Below are 14,773 nucleotides of genomic sequence, written 5' to 3'. Positions count from 1 at the left end.
CAGGATAGTCCTGCCAATAAAGATGAGCATCTAACAAAGCACACTGCCCATTTTATAAACTTTATATCCAGGAATGTTTCCTGTGATTTTTTTTATTTTTGGGGGGGCGTTGTTCAGAATCTAGTGTAGTAGGCATCTCTGCACCAGCAGCAGCAATACTTAGATCACAATTAATCAAATTCAGTTCACTTAGAATGCTGAGAAAAAATAATTGAAAAAAGAATACAATCTTATTTCCTTTTGTCAATGCCAAACAGAAATGCAGAGAAGAATCTCCAGTAAATTAACTTTTATTTGAGAATGAAGAGTAGGATTACAGTTCAGTAGACATGCACAGGCTGGAGAGTCCTCTGGTAGATCCAGAGTTAAAAGTAAAAGTTGGGGATTTCCTTAGGACAGAAAAATCCAGCTATGAAGAAAGCACATTGGGACTTTCAGTGCTTGGTTGATCTGGTGAGCTCTGATTGGGGGACAGTAGCATTTACCATGTAAATTTAGTCTTAAGTTCATAGATGGAAGTTCTGTGGACAGTTGCTAAGAAAAAAACATATATAGTCTTAAAGATAAGGCAGGCTGTTTTTCTGGATGATCCTGGCAGAGCAGTTCCTGAAATAATCTTCTGTGACCTGAGCACTTTTGTCCCCCCCCCCCATGGCCTTCTCAGCACTATTTTAAGATGGGTATGACAAGAATGTTTTTACTTGTGTGCTCAATTGCCACACCCTTACAGTAAATAAAATTTTAGATTGGGTTTAATATGATACAGTCATGCATGGCTTAACAATGGAAATGATTCTAAGAAATGAGTCTAGGTGATTTTATCAGATTGACTAAGATGACTACAGTGTCTCCAGGTTATATCATCTTTTGGGGCCACATTGACTGGAACATTGTTATTTGCACACGTCTTCTTTAGAGAAAAAGGTCCAATGTTTACACTGAAAAGGAATAAAAGCTGTTTTTTACCTTGATTTAAAGGTATTTGATCAAGCACCACAAGGTTCCCCCTTCAAAGTCAGAGAAGCTCCCATTTGGATGTTTTCCGTTATCACTTAAGACTCATCTCTGGAAGCTCCAAGTGTCCTTGTCACAGCATTCACACACAGCACCGTCCTGACTTTCTGAATTGAAATCAAATGTTGGTCATTTGCTGACATAGTGCTAATTCAACTTTCTATGGCAAAGATGTAATGGACCCGAATCAATCAGACAATTCCAGTACATCTGCCTTACGTTTGGCCAACACTATTTAAAGCTTACTGTAATGCCCAACAGAGGTCTGTGTGAGTGAAGCACTTGCAATTACAACTAAACCATTCCCATAATAATAAATACTGAATTTACTGTCTTCATTGAGGTGATCATGATTTTCAACTTTAATCTGAAGCATGATAAGTTATACAATTTTTAGATACTGAAACATCCTTGCATCCCTGGGAAGTACCTGCCTTGGTGCATGACACATTATTTCTTATAGACTATTATACTCAATGCACCAACATTTTATCGGCAATTTTTCCATATATGTTCATAAATGAGATTGGTCTATAAATTAATTTTTCATACTGTCTTTGTTCCATTTTAGATTTATAGCTAATTTTAGGAAATGAGTTAGGTGGCTTCCTCACCTTTCTATTCCCTAAGAACTTCTACATGACAGAAATTATCTGTTCACTGATATTTTTCCAGAATTCACCCTTTAAACTTTCTTTTGATGAGGTGGAATTGCGATTACTAATTCCATTTTCTTACTGGCTTTTGGTTGTTTTAGACTGCCAAGATCTTAGCTAAACTTTGGTAACACCTGTTTTTCTAGAAATGGATCCATTTCTTTTTCTTATACTTCCAAAAACTTTGTTATCAAGTTTATAGTATTCTCACAATTATTTAAAATCTGTATTTATAATTGTCTCTTTTAAAAAAACTCTAAACACTGTTCACTTGGGTCTTTTTTCTTTCCTTGTTAGGACTTTGTCTGAAATATCCTTCTGATGCAGCTCACAAAGCTCAAGGGGCATCACCAGCTCCTTGCTGCCTCAGCTGTGGCTTCTCAGGAGCCCGTCATGGGGACTGTTTGCTTACTAATTTCTTTGTACTTTAAAATATACCCACAGCTTTAGTAGTGCTATTTTGCTATACCTCCAAGTTCTCTTTAGTCTGTATTTTATCCTTTCACTACATTTCCTTATGTTGGTTATTATCCATGCTGATTCACTTTTGCTTAAAATATCATTTTGAGAATGGACACAATGTTAAATCATCATTATGCATTTGCCAGATTTACAACTATAAGTGCCTACTGTACAGTGGGCATTAGACATACAGATAGTAAAAAGATAAAAAGAAATGATTCATATTAAATCAGATGTTTTCATACTGTAAATATAAAAATGATTATTCTCCTCTCCTAATGTATTTCACAATTACAGACGAACCATAGAGTATGATTACAGAAGAATCATTTTTGAAGTAAAGTTTTGGACACATAATTTCATACAAATATTTTCATACAGTACTGTAATTGATCACTTTTTTTTTGCACCAGGAATTGAACCCAGCTGCACTCAACCACTGAGCCATAACCCCATCCTTTTTTTTTTTTGTATTTTATTTAGAGACAGAGTCTCATTGAGTTGTTTAGGGCCTCCTTAAGTTGCTGAGGCTGGCTTTGAGCTCACAATCCTCCCGCCTCAGCCTCCCAAGCCACTGGGATTACAGGCATGCATCACCACTCCTGGCTTGGTAATTGGATTTTTGGACAGTTCTGTAATGGCAATCCCATGATGAGAAATCAAAGAGACCTGAGTTAAACTTTACAAATGTCCTGGACTCATAAGCTGTTTCCTAAAAGGACTTTTCAGTAGTTTTAATTAATTGTAATTAGCAACATTCCAATCACAACTACAAAATTTCTGACAATATTCTCTGTGACAACTACAGGCAGTGTGCTTCTGGACTCTTAGAAAATAATTCCTGAAGGAAGACAACTCTCACATGGGAGTTTACCTTACTGGAGCAAAACCAGTATAATTTTGCTCAAGAATGTTTGACTTAAAAAAGTAAAAACTAGCCGTCGCTATTCCCTAACAGCCTTTTCAAATTAGCAAAAAGGGTAAAGTTTTGCATCCAAAATTGACAATTTTGCCTTCTGGTCTTAAAAACCTATAGTTAATAACTGCTGAAGAAATGTGAAGATTCTAGAAAAAAGTAGGTAGTATATTTAATTCTTCTTTTCAAACATATAAATTGGATAAATGGCACAATAGTTTCAGAATGCCAGAACTAGGGCAGTGATGTAGCTCAGTGTAGAGTGCTTTGCATAGCACGCATAAGGCCTGGGGTTCAACCTTAAGCACCAGGAAAAAAATAAAAAGGAATGCCAGAACTAAGCAAACTAGTGGTGTGTTCCTACATGCAAAAAAATCCTTCACATGTCATTAATCATATTATTTTTCAAGTGTATGGGATCTGTAAGAAAATTAATTCCTGAAGCCTGAAGTTAATCATACATGATGAAAAGCTCCTCCAGCAAAAGCAGTGCTTGCCAACCACTTAACTCAACCCTGATTATCCATCTTTTGAAGCTTCACATTATGTACAATTAAAGGTATAAACTGAAATTGGTTGACTGACTTGGTTTCCTCTGATTAGCCATTCACAAAACCACAGTGAGACCATAAAACTAATTGTTTCCCCTCTGGAGTTCCATTATGGAACTTACTGGTTTCAACATTGAAGAGAATTCGTGGTTCCTATATTCTATCAATGAGGAATAGGATCTGTCTTTGACTAGGAAGTTTAGTTCTGATATTCAACTGGTATAAGTACAAAGTAGTGCTGGTTAAATTAAGACCTTTCCTATAATTACTTACACTGTGAAAGTTATTCAAATTTCAAATTTATTTGTAGCTTTCAAAATCACACAACAGATCTCCATTTAAGCAATAAGTCAGTCACCTGTGGTAAGTTTGGATAATGAAAAATCTAAAAAAACTCAAACCAGACACACTTCTTTTACTTTCTCCATGACAATATACACTGGAAATCTAAATTCCAATAGTTCTCCTATTGAAAATAGTGAGATTTAGTACAAGCCACTTTACTATGATTTTTTAAATGTTTACAGAATATTGAGCCTCCATGGAAGAGAACCCTATTTAAAAGACATGATTATATTTTTAAAAATCTAAATTAACTCAGTTTATTTCCAAAATAAGAGTTGATCAATGTTTTCAGTTTATCACCACACAGAAAACATTGTGTAAAATAATATGGTAGACTTTCACTTAAATATTTTTATGTAAAAACCTCACAGTACAGGAAGAGATCACTATTAGGTATGAAGACATCAAAAGCCTGCCAGGATATTAAGTAGAGGGCAGAATAGTTTTGTTATCTCATCTTAAAAACTGTTGGCACATTCATTAACTGCCCAGATTATAAAAATTACTTTGTATCTACTTCCTGACCTTCAATATATTTTTATATCCACGCTGCATAACATTAATGCTGGTAGACAAAATAGCTCATTTTAAGAATCTAAAAACCTTTCAGGTAGCTCAATGATTTAAAACCAACTAGGAAAAAACTCTGCCAAAATATTTTTTGTATGCAATTTTCTGTCTATTACCACAATAACAGTAAAAAAGCTGTGTACCTTTAAAAGAAGCAAAAGGAAAGTAATTTCACTTTCCTCTGAAAACACAATTTCTTAGCTCTTAAATAGAGAAAAACTAATTTTCGTGGGGAAGGGAAAAATATTTCCGAAGTAAAAATATCAAGTTTATGTTAGTTGTACAAATGTCTCATTTAGGAAAGAAAGTGAATATTTTAATTCAAAGGATTCTAAAATATTCATTACAAGAAAAAATAATTTAAAGCTAAAAAACTGTAATACGTTGAATTAACACAAGTCATGCATTAACACATCCTATTGCTTCTTATAAAACCCTTGATTAAGGAACAGTAGATTAGGTAAGGTATCTATTTTTCCAATATTTGGTCAGATTAGCTAAATCCTGCCAAAGACAAGTCCTCTGGGTCTCAGGACCCTCATCTCTTAAATGAGGGCACTGGACTAACTGCCCTTTAACACCCCTCCCAATCCACAAATTTATGTAATTAGTTTCTGACAGGTTTAAGAAAGTCTATTTTGTGCTGTGTGACTTGGCTTTTTAAAAAACATCTTTCATATTTATAGGACATAATGTGATCATTTGACACATGTATAAGACATGTAGAATTGTCAATCTCACATAATCCTTTTAAGAATGAGGTGTTTCAACTCAATATACTCTACAGATAATAAACACTCTCCATTTAAGTAATGAACCTATGCTTAAATAGTTAAATTTTTACTTCAAAATTATGTTCAATGTATTTCCTTGTTCCCTTAAAAGAAGGTGAGATACAAACTTCAAAGACTCCTGGACCCACCGATGGGGCGATCCATGGGGACAACTTGGGCTCTGGTTCTAATTCTGTGTGATTCTGAGTCACTGTGAGTGAAAACCAGGATGATAACACCTGCACTACAGCTCTTCGTTTTAAAGACCAATAAAGTTATAATGAAGCATTTGTAAATTACAAATTACCACACAAATGCAATGGATTGCTGTAAGAAGCCCAAACTGATTTTCCTCAAAATCTGGATTTTAGAAAATATACATATTTTTTGTAATCACTTAAACAAACTAAAAACAAGGTAACCCACTGGTTACCTGACTATTCTCCTACAGTCCTTCTCTTCTGTGTCTCATCATACTCCTAACTACACCAGACCTGAGATTTAATGTCTCTCCTAAAGTCTAGAAATCTGACCTTCAAATAAGTGGAAACCCAAATCTAAAGATCTGTTACTTTAGCAAATCTAGCATCACCACTACTCACCCTGAAAGAGTGGTTCTAAACAGGCCAGGCATCAGACTCATCTGGAAGTGTGTGATCTCTGGGCTCCAGCCCTAGAGGTTCTGATTCAATATGTGTGGAGTAGGACCCAGGAAAACTCTACTGCTCTCAAAAAGCTCCCCCAGGTAATCTCAACAACTAATTAGTTCAGTTTTGGGGACTCACTGCTTTACCCTCAATTTATTTTCTATAATTTTAGTACCTGCTAGTTTTGTTTTTAATATAAAAATTTTCCTTACATTAATCCTAAGCATACTCAGGACATACTACCCCTGATCTTGGCTTAGATTCACAGGGAACCAGTCATTACAATCCATTATAATAAAACAATCAATTAACTTCCGAGCTAAGACAATGGATGCAGATGCTATGGTGGCTGTGACTACATTGACAACTATGTTCTGCTTTACCTATAGTTGGGCACTGAAAAACTTGAAGACCATCTTATTGTGACTACTCAATAAAGAATGGCAGAACTCCTCCAAATAACAGAAATGACCAGCTAATGAATATTATTCAAAAAATGTTTCTAGTAGACATAAATGTAAAGTATTTCTTTAAAAAACTACACAGCTTCCTGTGAGAAATCAAGACTTCCACACTTCTGAAGTCCACCATAAGAAGAAAGTTGACCATAACTACAACTGTTTAAAAATACGTTCAGTTAACTGTGAAAATATATGTGTAAAATAGGTATAATTTTATCCTTAGGAGATTTAATAGGCACAAATGGAATTCAGTTTCCATTTATTCTACCCAATGAGTTAACTGTGAAAATGACACATGAAGTATTTGGTATAATGTAGTTGTGAACACCATCCCTTCCGAATGTAACACAAAAACCACACTGGACTTTCCCAGCATCTCAAGCGCCCTTAGGCACTGCGGAACGTGGTCATGTCCTTTGGCTCTCTGCTGGGGACACACCAGTCATCAGCTTCATGGTTGGTGTTGTAATGCTTCCAGGCAGCTTTGTTATACACGGGGAGTCTCTCAATCGATTCTGTTGACAGAGCCTGAAAAAAAAGCAGAAACTCTAAGTCTGGCATTTTTTGAGAACTCATTAGTTGAGAAAACATAGAATAGCAAAAAACTTACTACAAATTCAATAGAACTCAACTGTTAATCATAATACCACCACATATTTTGCTTTATGTATGTATACATTTTAAAGTGTACATATTGGAAACAGGTTGTTTACTAAAACTGTGGCACCAATCAATGTGCATATTGATTGAGACTGTTGTTTCCCAGGTCGCCTGGAAGCTGCTGGATTCAAATTTTACACAAGTAGATGCTTCTTACAAAATACAAGCCAGACCAGAAGTTGGCTACTTGAAAGTCAGTTAACTGCAAAACCAAAAAAAAAAATTGATGCACATAACTTAATATGTACTTTAATATATGTACATAGATTTAATGAGATCTATTTTAGTTAATACTGAAGAAATATTTTTTCAGTACAGTCACTGTACAATAAAAAATTTATCATAACATTATCAATAAATATAAAACTATGTCTAAGGCATTTTGGCTTCTGCATGAACAATTCTTCGTCCTGGGTTTGGTCTTGTGTTTTCTTCTGCCATTAAAGCCACCAATTTCAATTACACCACATGTGATTTCTGCATCATGCTTAATTGAAAGTTTCGCTATATCATTACCATCAATTCACTGTTCTACTTCAGCTTCATGTAAACCACTGGTACCTGAGATAAATGGCATTCTTGCTATTTTCTTCAAGTTAAGATTTTTTAAAAATTTCAAATTCAGGGTGCCAGCATCCCTTAAGATGTAGAAAATAATGAACTAGAAATTTCACCCTGAGAGTGCAAACTAAGGTTTTTGATATTGATGATCTTAATGATTTAGTAAGATTTACTATTTTCTATTTTTTCCCCCAAAATGGAACTAAAAACCTTCTACCTATATGTTTATTTTTCTCACATAACTTCTTCTGCATTTCCTATAAAATAGGTGCCATCTAGTGGCCATAAAAGCAACTAGAATCACCAAATAATTAGGCACCAACAGCCTGCCACTTAACCAGTGCTTTTTTTGTTTTGTACTGGGGATTGAACCCAGGAGCACTTTACTACTAAGCTTTATTTCCATTTATTTTTATTTTTATTTTGAGTCAAGGTCTGAATTGCTTAGGGCCTTACTAAATTGCTGAGACTGGTCTTGAACTCCTCTTGCCTCCCACTTCCCAAGATACTGGGATTATAAGCATGAGCCACCATGTTCAGAGCTATTTAATTAGTGATGCATCTCTGTGCTTCTGCATACCAGTAAAATCTACTGAAACTTCTATAAGCACATCTAACACCCAAGGCCAGTAAGCCAAGCACTATTGTTCTGCCAGATAAGCAATATATGCTCAACCAAGAGTCGCCAACGCTTATTCCAAATCTGTTTATGCAATTACATCTGTCATTGTAAAATTTAATCAAATACTACATTAACAACATGCAAAAAACAGGGGAGGATGTCTTTAAAAACTAAGATACAAGCTTTGGAAAGATTTGCGAAGGAAAGGCACATAAAAATTTTGGTCAACTTGGAGTCAGATGCTATCTTTAAAGGACTGCATAGAAATCCAAAAAGATTATGCCATTGGTTGTTTCCTTCCTTGTTTAAAGAAACCAAAACGATGAACCGAAAGTATAGCCTGCTCAAGAAAGACAATGTGACACTCCAATCTGCAGACTCTATGCAAAGAAAAGGCCCTGGAAGTGTGTCAAAAGATAGGTGGATCAATAGGTTATATGTTGAAATCAGTGCTGTGTGATATATAACTTCAGTTTTCCCTCCTTTAACCCAGTTTTTTCCTGTTAACAAGCACAGTCCTGATCGTGACAAATAAGAATTCTTGTGTCCCCAGAGACCAGGGGATCAACTGTCAAATGGATGACATCCCATGTAAATGTCTTTTTGTACTTTAACAGCATGAGGTAAAATAAAATTTCATTACATTTAAATGTTGGCACCTTTTTTAAACTCCAAAGAAATATTAAATCAAGAAAATTATAGTTATTACCTTAATGTAAATAACTGCATCTGTCCCATATCCCTCTAAGGAATACAGCTTTAAGTCTCCTTGAAAGTACTGTGCATAAAGACGTGATATGGGCAATCCATAACCAAAACCAGCCTGTTTGATGAGAAAAACAAAATTCTATTCAGAAAGCCACATACTGAAATACTTTTCTAATTAAAATAAACACCACTGAGTACCCCAGGGCTAGCAGAACGTGTACCTGACAGATCGGTTAGTATGTAGGTATTAATTAATTGATTAAGCTGAAGCTTAGCTGAGTAATACATTAGCTGATCCCCTCTGGCTATTTAAAACTTGTTGTTCTTTTTATAAAATGACTTATGGAGGTCTGGAAAATCATATTTGCTTTTCTTTGCTAGGCTCCTCTAGGGTACTCAAAAACTGCTTTTGGCAAGACTACGTAAAACTCATTATCTTTTGAAAAGCAGAAGAAAAGCCTTATAGACATATCTCATGATTCCACACCATGAATTTCTAGCCTGTGTTCTAAACCTGGAGATCACCTGTAATAGGTCTACTTTCTTAAATCTCACTGACAGGTCACTTCCTTACTTAAAAACTTCACCCCCACTCCTACCATCCCCACTCACTGCCTTAGAGATAAAAAGGCAAGCTTCTAACAAGGGCTTTCAAGGCCCTTAAGGAAGGAGATGTGCTTCCCACTTTCCCATCCAGCAGAACCACATCTCCTTATGTTATTTCAATGTTTACTTCTGTGTCTGTTCATCCTATTCCCAGTATCTGTACTGGCCTCCAATAAATCCTACTAATAATTCTTGTCATATAACATAAAATCCTTGGATGTAGGTAAAACAGTTTTTGTTACTGAATATCATGTTCAGTGACATTCCATAGGGTATGTTAATTAAAAGTTTATGTGGACTCAGGAATCAGAATGCTGTTAACAAATTCAGGCTCTGGCTTCTACATTTTCTAGCAACTATTAATTGACTTTTCTAACTGTTAGAAATTTGCACACTTATCTCTGCTCTGGGAAGCTGACCTAAAGAGATTATGTCAATGGAGGCCTGTGCCCTTTGCTTCCAGAAACTCCTGTCACTGGGAAACCCAGCAGGGGGTCTGAGGGAGAAAAGGAAGGGTATTCCTTTCCCTGGTTCCTTCCGTGTGAGGGGCCTTGGGTAGAATGCTTCTCCTCCAGAGTCAAGAGAGGCTCTGCAACTCTCCCCACTTCTGGGTTCTGCTAACTGCATCTTTCAGTTCTTTTGATCCACAGTGGTGACAGTTTTATAATAAAGAAGGCCTATTTACAAAGAGACTAATCATACAAGCATGAGTTAGGATGTATAGGAACCCGCTTCCTTGTAAATAATCCTATGAATTATCATGAGTGAGCTACAGGTCTCTGCTATTGGGATCCTGGCTGATATGATAATTGGTTCCAGAAGTGGCCCCAAGAAAACACACCAGTAGGTAGCTTAGGCTCCTAGGGTACCTGACCCACTTTATCACTGCTTCTCCACTGATTACACCTGAGGATTCATGGGGTGTCTCTCATGAACAGTTAAGAGAAGAAAACCAGCATGGGCCTAGCCCTGATGGATCTAAGCAGTATGCTTGTACCAGTCCATAGTGGGCTGCCCTGCACTGTAACCCTTATGGAAGCAAGAGAGGGCCTGAAAGACAGAAATCCCAACAGCATGGTCAGGGGCAAAAAGGCTGGCTGGCTGGCTTGTCATGGACTCAGAAAGAACAAAATTCTTAACTGATAAGCTGGCCTGGCAGCTTATCAGTTCTCTGAATGGGCTTATGGTATGAAGTTGTTCTGTCCATGCAAATGCCCACTAGCAGGCATTCCTGTGGAGGAAGCTCTCCATAATAAGGTGAACAAGAACATTATCTGTGTTTATACGACAACCTTTCTCCAGCTAGCACCCCCCACCCCTACCCCATGCTTGCTGATTGGGTCCATGACAAAGTATGAAGGCAGCAGGAGGGAGGCTCCATAAGAGTCTAATAAACAGTCTTGCCCCGTCCAAGGCTGCAGAGACACAGAGGGATGTCTGCTCTTTGTCAAGCCTCCCATTTCCCAAAAAATCCACATAAATCATGAACCAATACTTGCATGTTATTTATTATGTGCCAGGCACTATAGAAAGCATTTTTTACATATATTAATTCACTTAATCCTCACAATTAACTCCATTTTCAAGCTGGAAAAACTGGGCATTATAAGTTCAATAAATGGTTCCCAAAAGGTCACACTTCTGGGCTGTGGTTAGGATGTACAGGAACCTAGTTTCCTTGTAAATAATCCTTCTGTGAATTATCATAATGAGTGAGCTACATGTCTCTGCTGTTGGGATCCTGGCTGATACGATAATTGGTTCCAGAAGTGGCCCCAAGAAGTCAGGAACCAGAGTCTGGACCTATTCACTATGCCATGCTCCACAGAAATTCTACAATATCTGCCTACTTCCTTCTTCAAGTTAGAATTCTAGGACATCTGTTTATCGTCTACATTTGACACTTGATATGTGGGAGCAACATCTCAGGTAGAGAAGCACATTCCTTAAGGATCATTTCAATTTGGCAAGATAAAACTATTTTACTATATAGTCACAGAATATCTGCTGTGTAACAAGTAAAACTATTGGAATTAAGTCCTTCTGGAAAGGTCTAAAATAGGTCCTTCTTATACATTTCAGCCTGATGCTAATATATATGCCAGAGAAGTGTCAAAGCCTGGGATAAGAGAATTCTTCTAGAATTACAGAATATTTGGCAAAGTGCTGTTTTGGGGGCCTAAGATCAACAAAAACAGCATTAAAATAATTATAATTTAGGCCTATCACACTAAATTAAACAAATCAGAATTTCAGTCTTATTTCTAAGTCTAGAATATGAGCTCTTTTTAATTATAGATATTTGAGGAAAAAAATCAACATTACAGATTAAATCTGTGTTGATCAAATACTACTAAAACCAGTAATTTATTTTTCACATTAGAAATAGTATATCAAAATATGGTTTATCATATAGAAATCTAATATTATATTACTATCAAGCCTGGCAACAAGAACTTCAAAATAATAATCTGTCCTTCATCAATTTCAATTTAAAAAAAAATAAATCAGTATTCCAGAAGACTGTCTGTTCAAATTTAGAGAAAGGTGTTTGTTTTAAGAGCTCCCCTTCTTCCCTGTGGAGTACCCTATACCATTTGTTTAACTGGTTTATCCAGCAGTCAGAGGCTGCCAGAGGCAATTCACAAAACCACATTTCATTCATTTCTGGGTCACATACCAGGGGCGCTGCGCGGGAAGTCTCCACACGAGGCCGGGGTGCAGTTGAATACATGTAGTTGAAAAGTCTGTCAATTTTCCTCAAAGGAACACCACCTCCTCGGTCACTCATCTAAGATAAGAAAGGATCATGCTCTATGACCAAGTCTCATCAACAGCAAAATAACAACACAGACACAGTGTCACAGTTTAACTGCTGGTAGAAGACTACTGCTTTTGAAAATGAATACCACACAGTCCAAGCTGCAAACAGCATTTCCCTCATGGTGTAGCTAACATAACAACTTCTCTACTATGTGAAATTCTAATATATAATTCATCACTGTGGCTGTACATATTTCCTGAAGTCTCACTATCAGAATTGGGCACAAGCTAAACCCATCCTGAATTAACAATCAAGTTGTTATTCCTTTCTGGTAGGCAATAGAATAACTAGGATCAAATTAGAAATGCAAGTACACTTTAATCCAACAATGACACTTCCAGAAATTCATCCTAAGAAAATAAACAGAAAAGTATGAGAACATCCATCACAGCTTCGAGTAGCTAAGACTGGACAGCAACCTAAAGAGAGGATTAGTTAAGTAAAGAACATTCTAAAATAGCCATCTAAATGTTCCATATAACTAGTTGTTCTGGCATGAGAGAAGTCTACAGAATATTGTTAGGCAGCAATGAGCAAGATACGAAATAGTAATAAAAAATCTAAATTTTGTAAAACTTATTTCATAACAAAAGCCTAAAATGATATATAATGTTTGCTTTGGAGAAGTTGATTTTCTTCTTTTTTGTTTTTAATTCTGATTTTTTTTCATGATTACTTTTATTATATTTTTTTTAAAGTACAATTTTCATTTTATAGGGAAAACAACAAAAGTACCTCATTGTGGTCACATCTAAAAGCAGTTTTATAAAACAGGACACTGGATAATTTTCTGGTGAGTTGTAAGGTACATAGGTCTTTATATTATTCATATGTCATTTTCAACTCAAATAATCACATCATAGACTGAACTGAGTAAGTTATTTACACATTATTTTTACTGTTTTCCTTTACAGTTAATATGGACTCATTTTCTTAGCTATAGTACAGATTATATTTTAATCTACTATGGCTACTTTCCTTTGTCACAAAATTAGAATTGATTCTATTATCTACCATGTTAATGTACAAACAAATAAGCTTTTAACATATGTATATAGTTACTATATTTATAAAGTTTAGCTGAGTTCTAGTTCAGTTTTTAATTATTTAAAATCTTTACAGTATGTGGATACTATTTTAAAATAGAAATTATATAGCTATTTTAATTTAATTCTATTTTATTTTGTGATGCTAGGAATCAAACCCAGGGCCTTGAACAAGCTAGATAAGCACTTTACAGCCCTATTTTAATCTTTAATTAAAATAAAATAAAATCTGATTAGAAATATCATTTGAAGATCTACCTCTAATATATCTAAAACTAATTATAGTATAAAAGTAGATAAAGATTTTATTAAGAACTTGTTTATAGCATTATGCTTGAAATTGTTCTTGGCTATGAATTCAAAGTCTTGTAAAGTGACTTATTTTAGTAAGATGAACAGAGAGCTCTGGGTATTTTCAGAAGTCCATTGATTTGTTTTATTTGTGCTTTAATGCAATGTTCTGCTGCATATTTTCTGGTAACATAAGTAAGGAGTGTTGGTGTTCTGTAAATATTAAGTAAGTAAACAACATATTAGAATAGATATTAAGATAAAAAGGTAGACTTGAATAAATATTTCCTGCTTTTCCTTAATTAACCTCTGGTCAGAGAGACTGCAACAATGTGGCAGGTAAAAAACAAGCTGTCAGCTGCCTGACAGCACCACAGGAGCTGAGCATTAAGGACAGTGGATTGTGACAAGCAGCATTTCCAAGTGGGGAAAGGGGCAAACTAAGCCATAGGAACTTTAAAAGTACACACCTGCAATCCTAGCTACTCCCAAGACTAAGGAAAGAGGATTCCGAGTTTGAGGCCAGCCTGAGCAACTTAGTGAGACCCTGTCTCAAAATAAGACTGGAAATGGGCTGGGGATGTAGCTCAGTGGTAGTGTCCCTGGGTTCAATCCCTCATACCACAAAGTAAAATAAAATAATAATAATAATAATAATAATAATAATAAATAATTTGGAGAAGAAACATCTAGAATGTAAATATAAGCCTTTGTCAAGAAAGGGACAATGAAAGAGGTAAGTAACTCAATAGGAAGGCTGATGATGAAAAATTTGCCAATTATTTTGGAAGTTTTTCTCTCCAGTGAACAAAAATCACCACTTTTCAATGTAATCTTACCAAGAGCTGCCATCTCTAACTTCCTGTTCTCTATAACACTGGGCTCCCTGGGCTAATTCATATGAATTTCAAGCCCAGAGGAAAGGAACCACTACTGACTTGATGACAGCTCTAAGCCAGGGCATTTTCTAGCCCTGTACATGTCAGAACTCCTGCAGTCTCTTAGCCAACAGCCTTTACAATGTCAAGTTCGTAAAATCACCAGCAGTGAATGAATCAAG

The 14,773-nt window shown here is 35.8% G+C and overlaps 1 protein-coding gene across 1 annotated transcript in view; it reads right to left on the bottom strand.

Annotated features, from left to right (window-relative positions):
* Positions 1-274: 274 nt before the first annotated feature.
* Positions 275-14,773, bottom strand: part of Pdk1 (pyruvate dehydrogenase kinase 1) — a 36,769-nt gene continuing 22,270 nt past the window's right edge. The window contains exons 9-11 of the mRNA XM_005324600.5: positions 12,233-12,343; positions 8,948-9,061; positions 275-6,923 (exon numbers count right to left, since the gene is read on the bottom strand). Of these exons, the coding sequence (XP_005324657.1) occupies positions 6,783-6,923; positions 8,948-9,061; positions 12,233-12,343 (366 nt within the window). The 3' untranslated portion in view covers positions 275-6,782. The remainder of the gene's footprint in view (positions 6,924-8,947; positions 9,062-12,232; positions 12,344-14,773) is intronic.

The sequence above is a fragment of the Ictidomys tridecemlineatus genome, chromosome 7, assembly GCF_052094955.1.
Source record: "Ictidomys tridecemlineatus isolate mIctTri1 chromosome 7, mIctTri1.hap1, whole genome shotgun sequence".
In the NCBI taxonomy this organism is placed as follows: Eukaryota; Metazoa; Chordata; class Mammalia; order Rodentia; family Sciuridae; genus Ictidomys; species Ictidomys tridecemlineatus.
The sequence above is the reverse complement of the archived record's forward strand: the minus strand, read 5'-3'. Positions and strand labels throughout refer to the sequence as shown.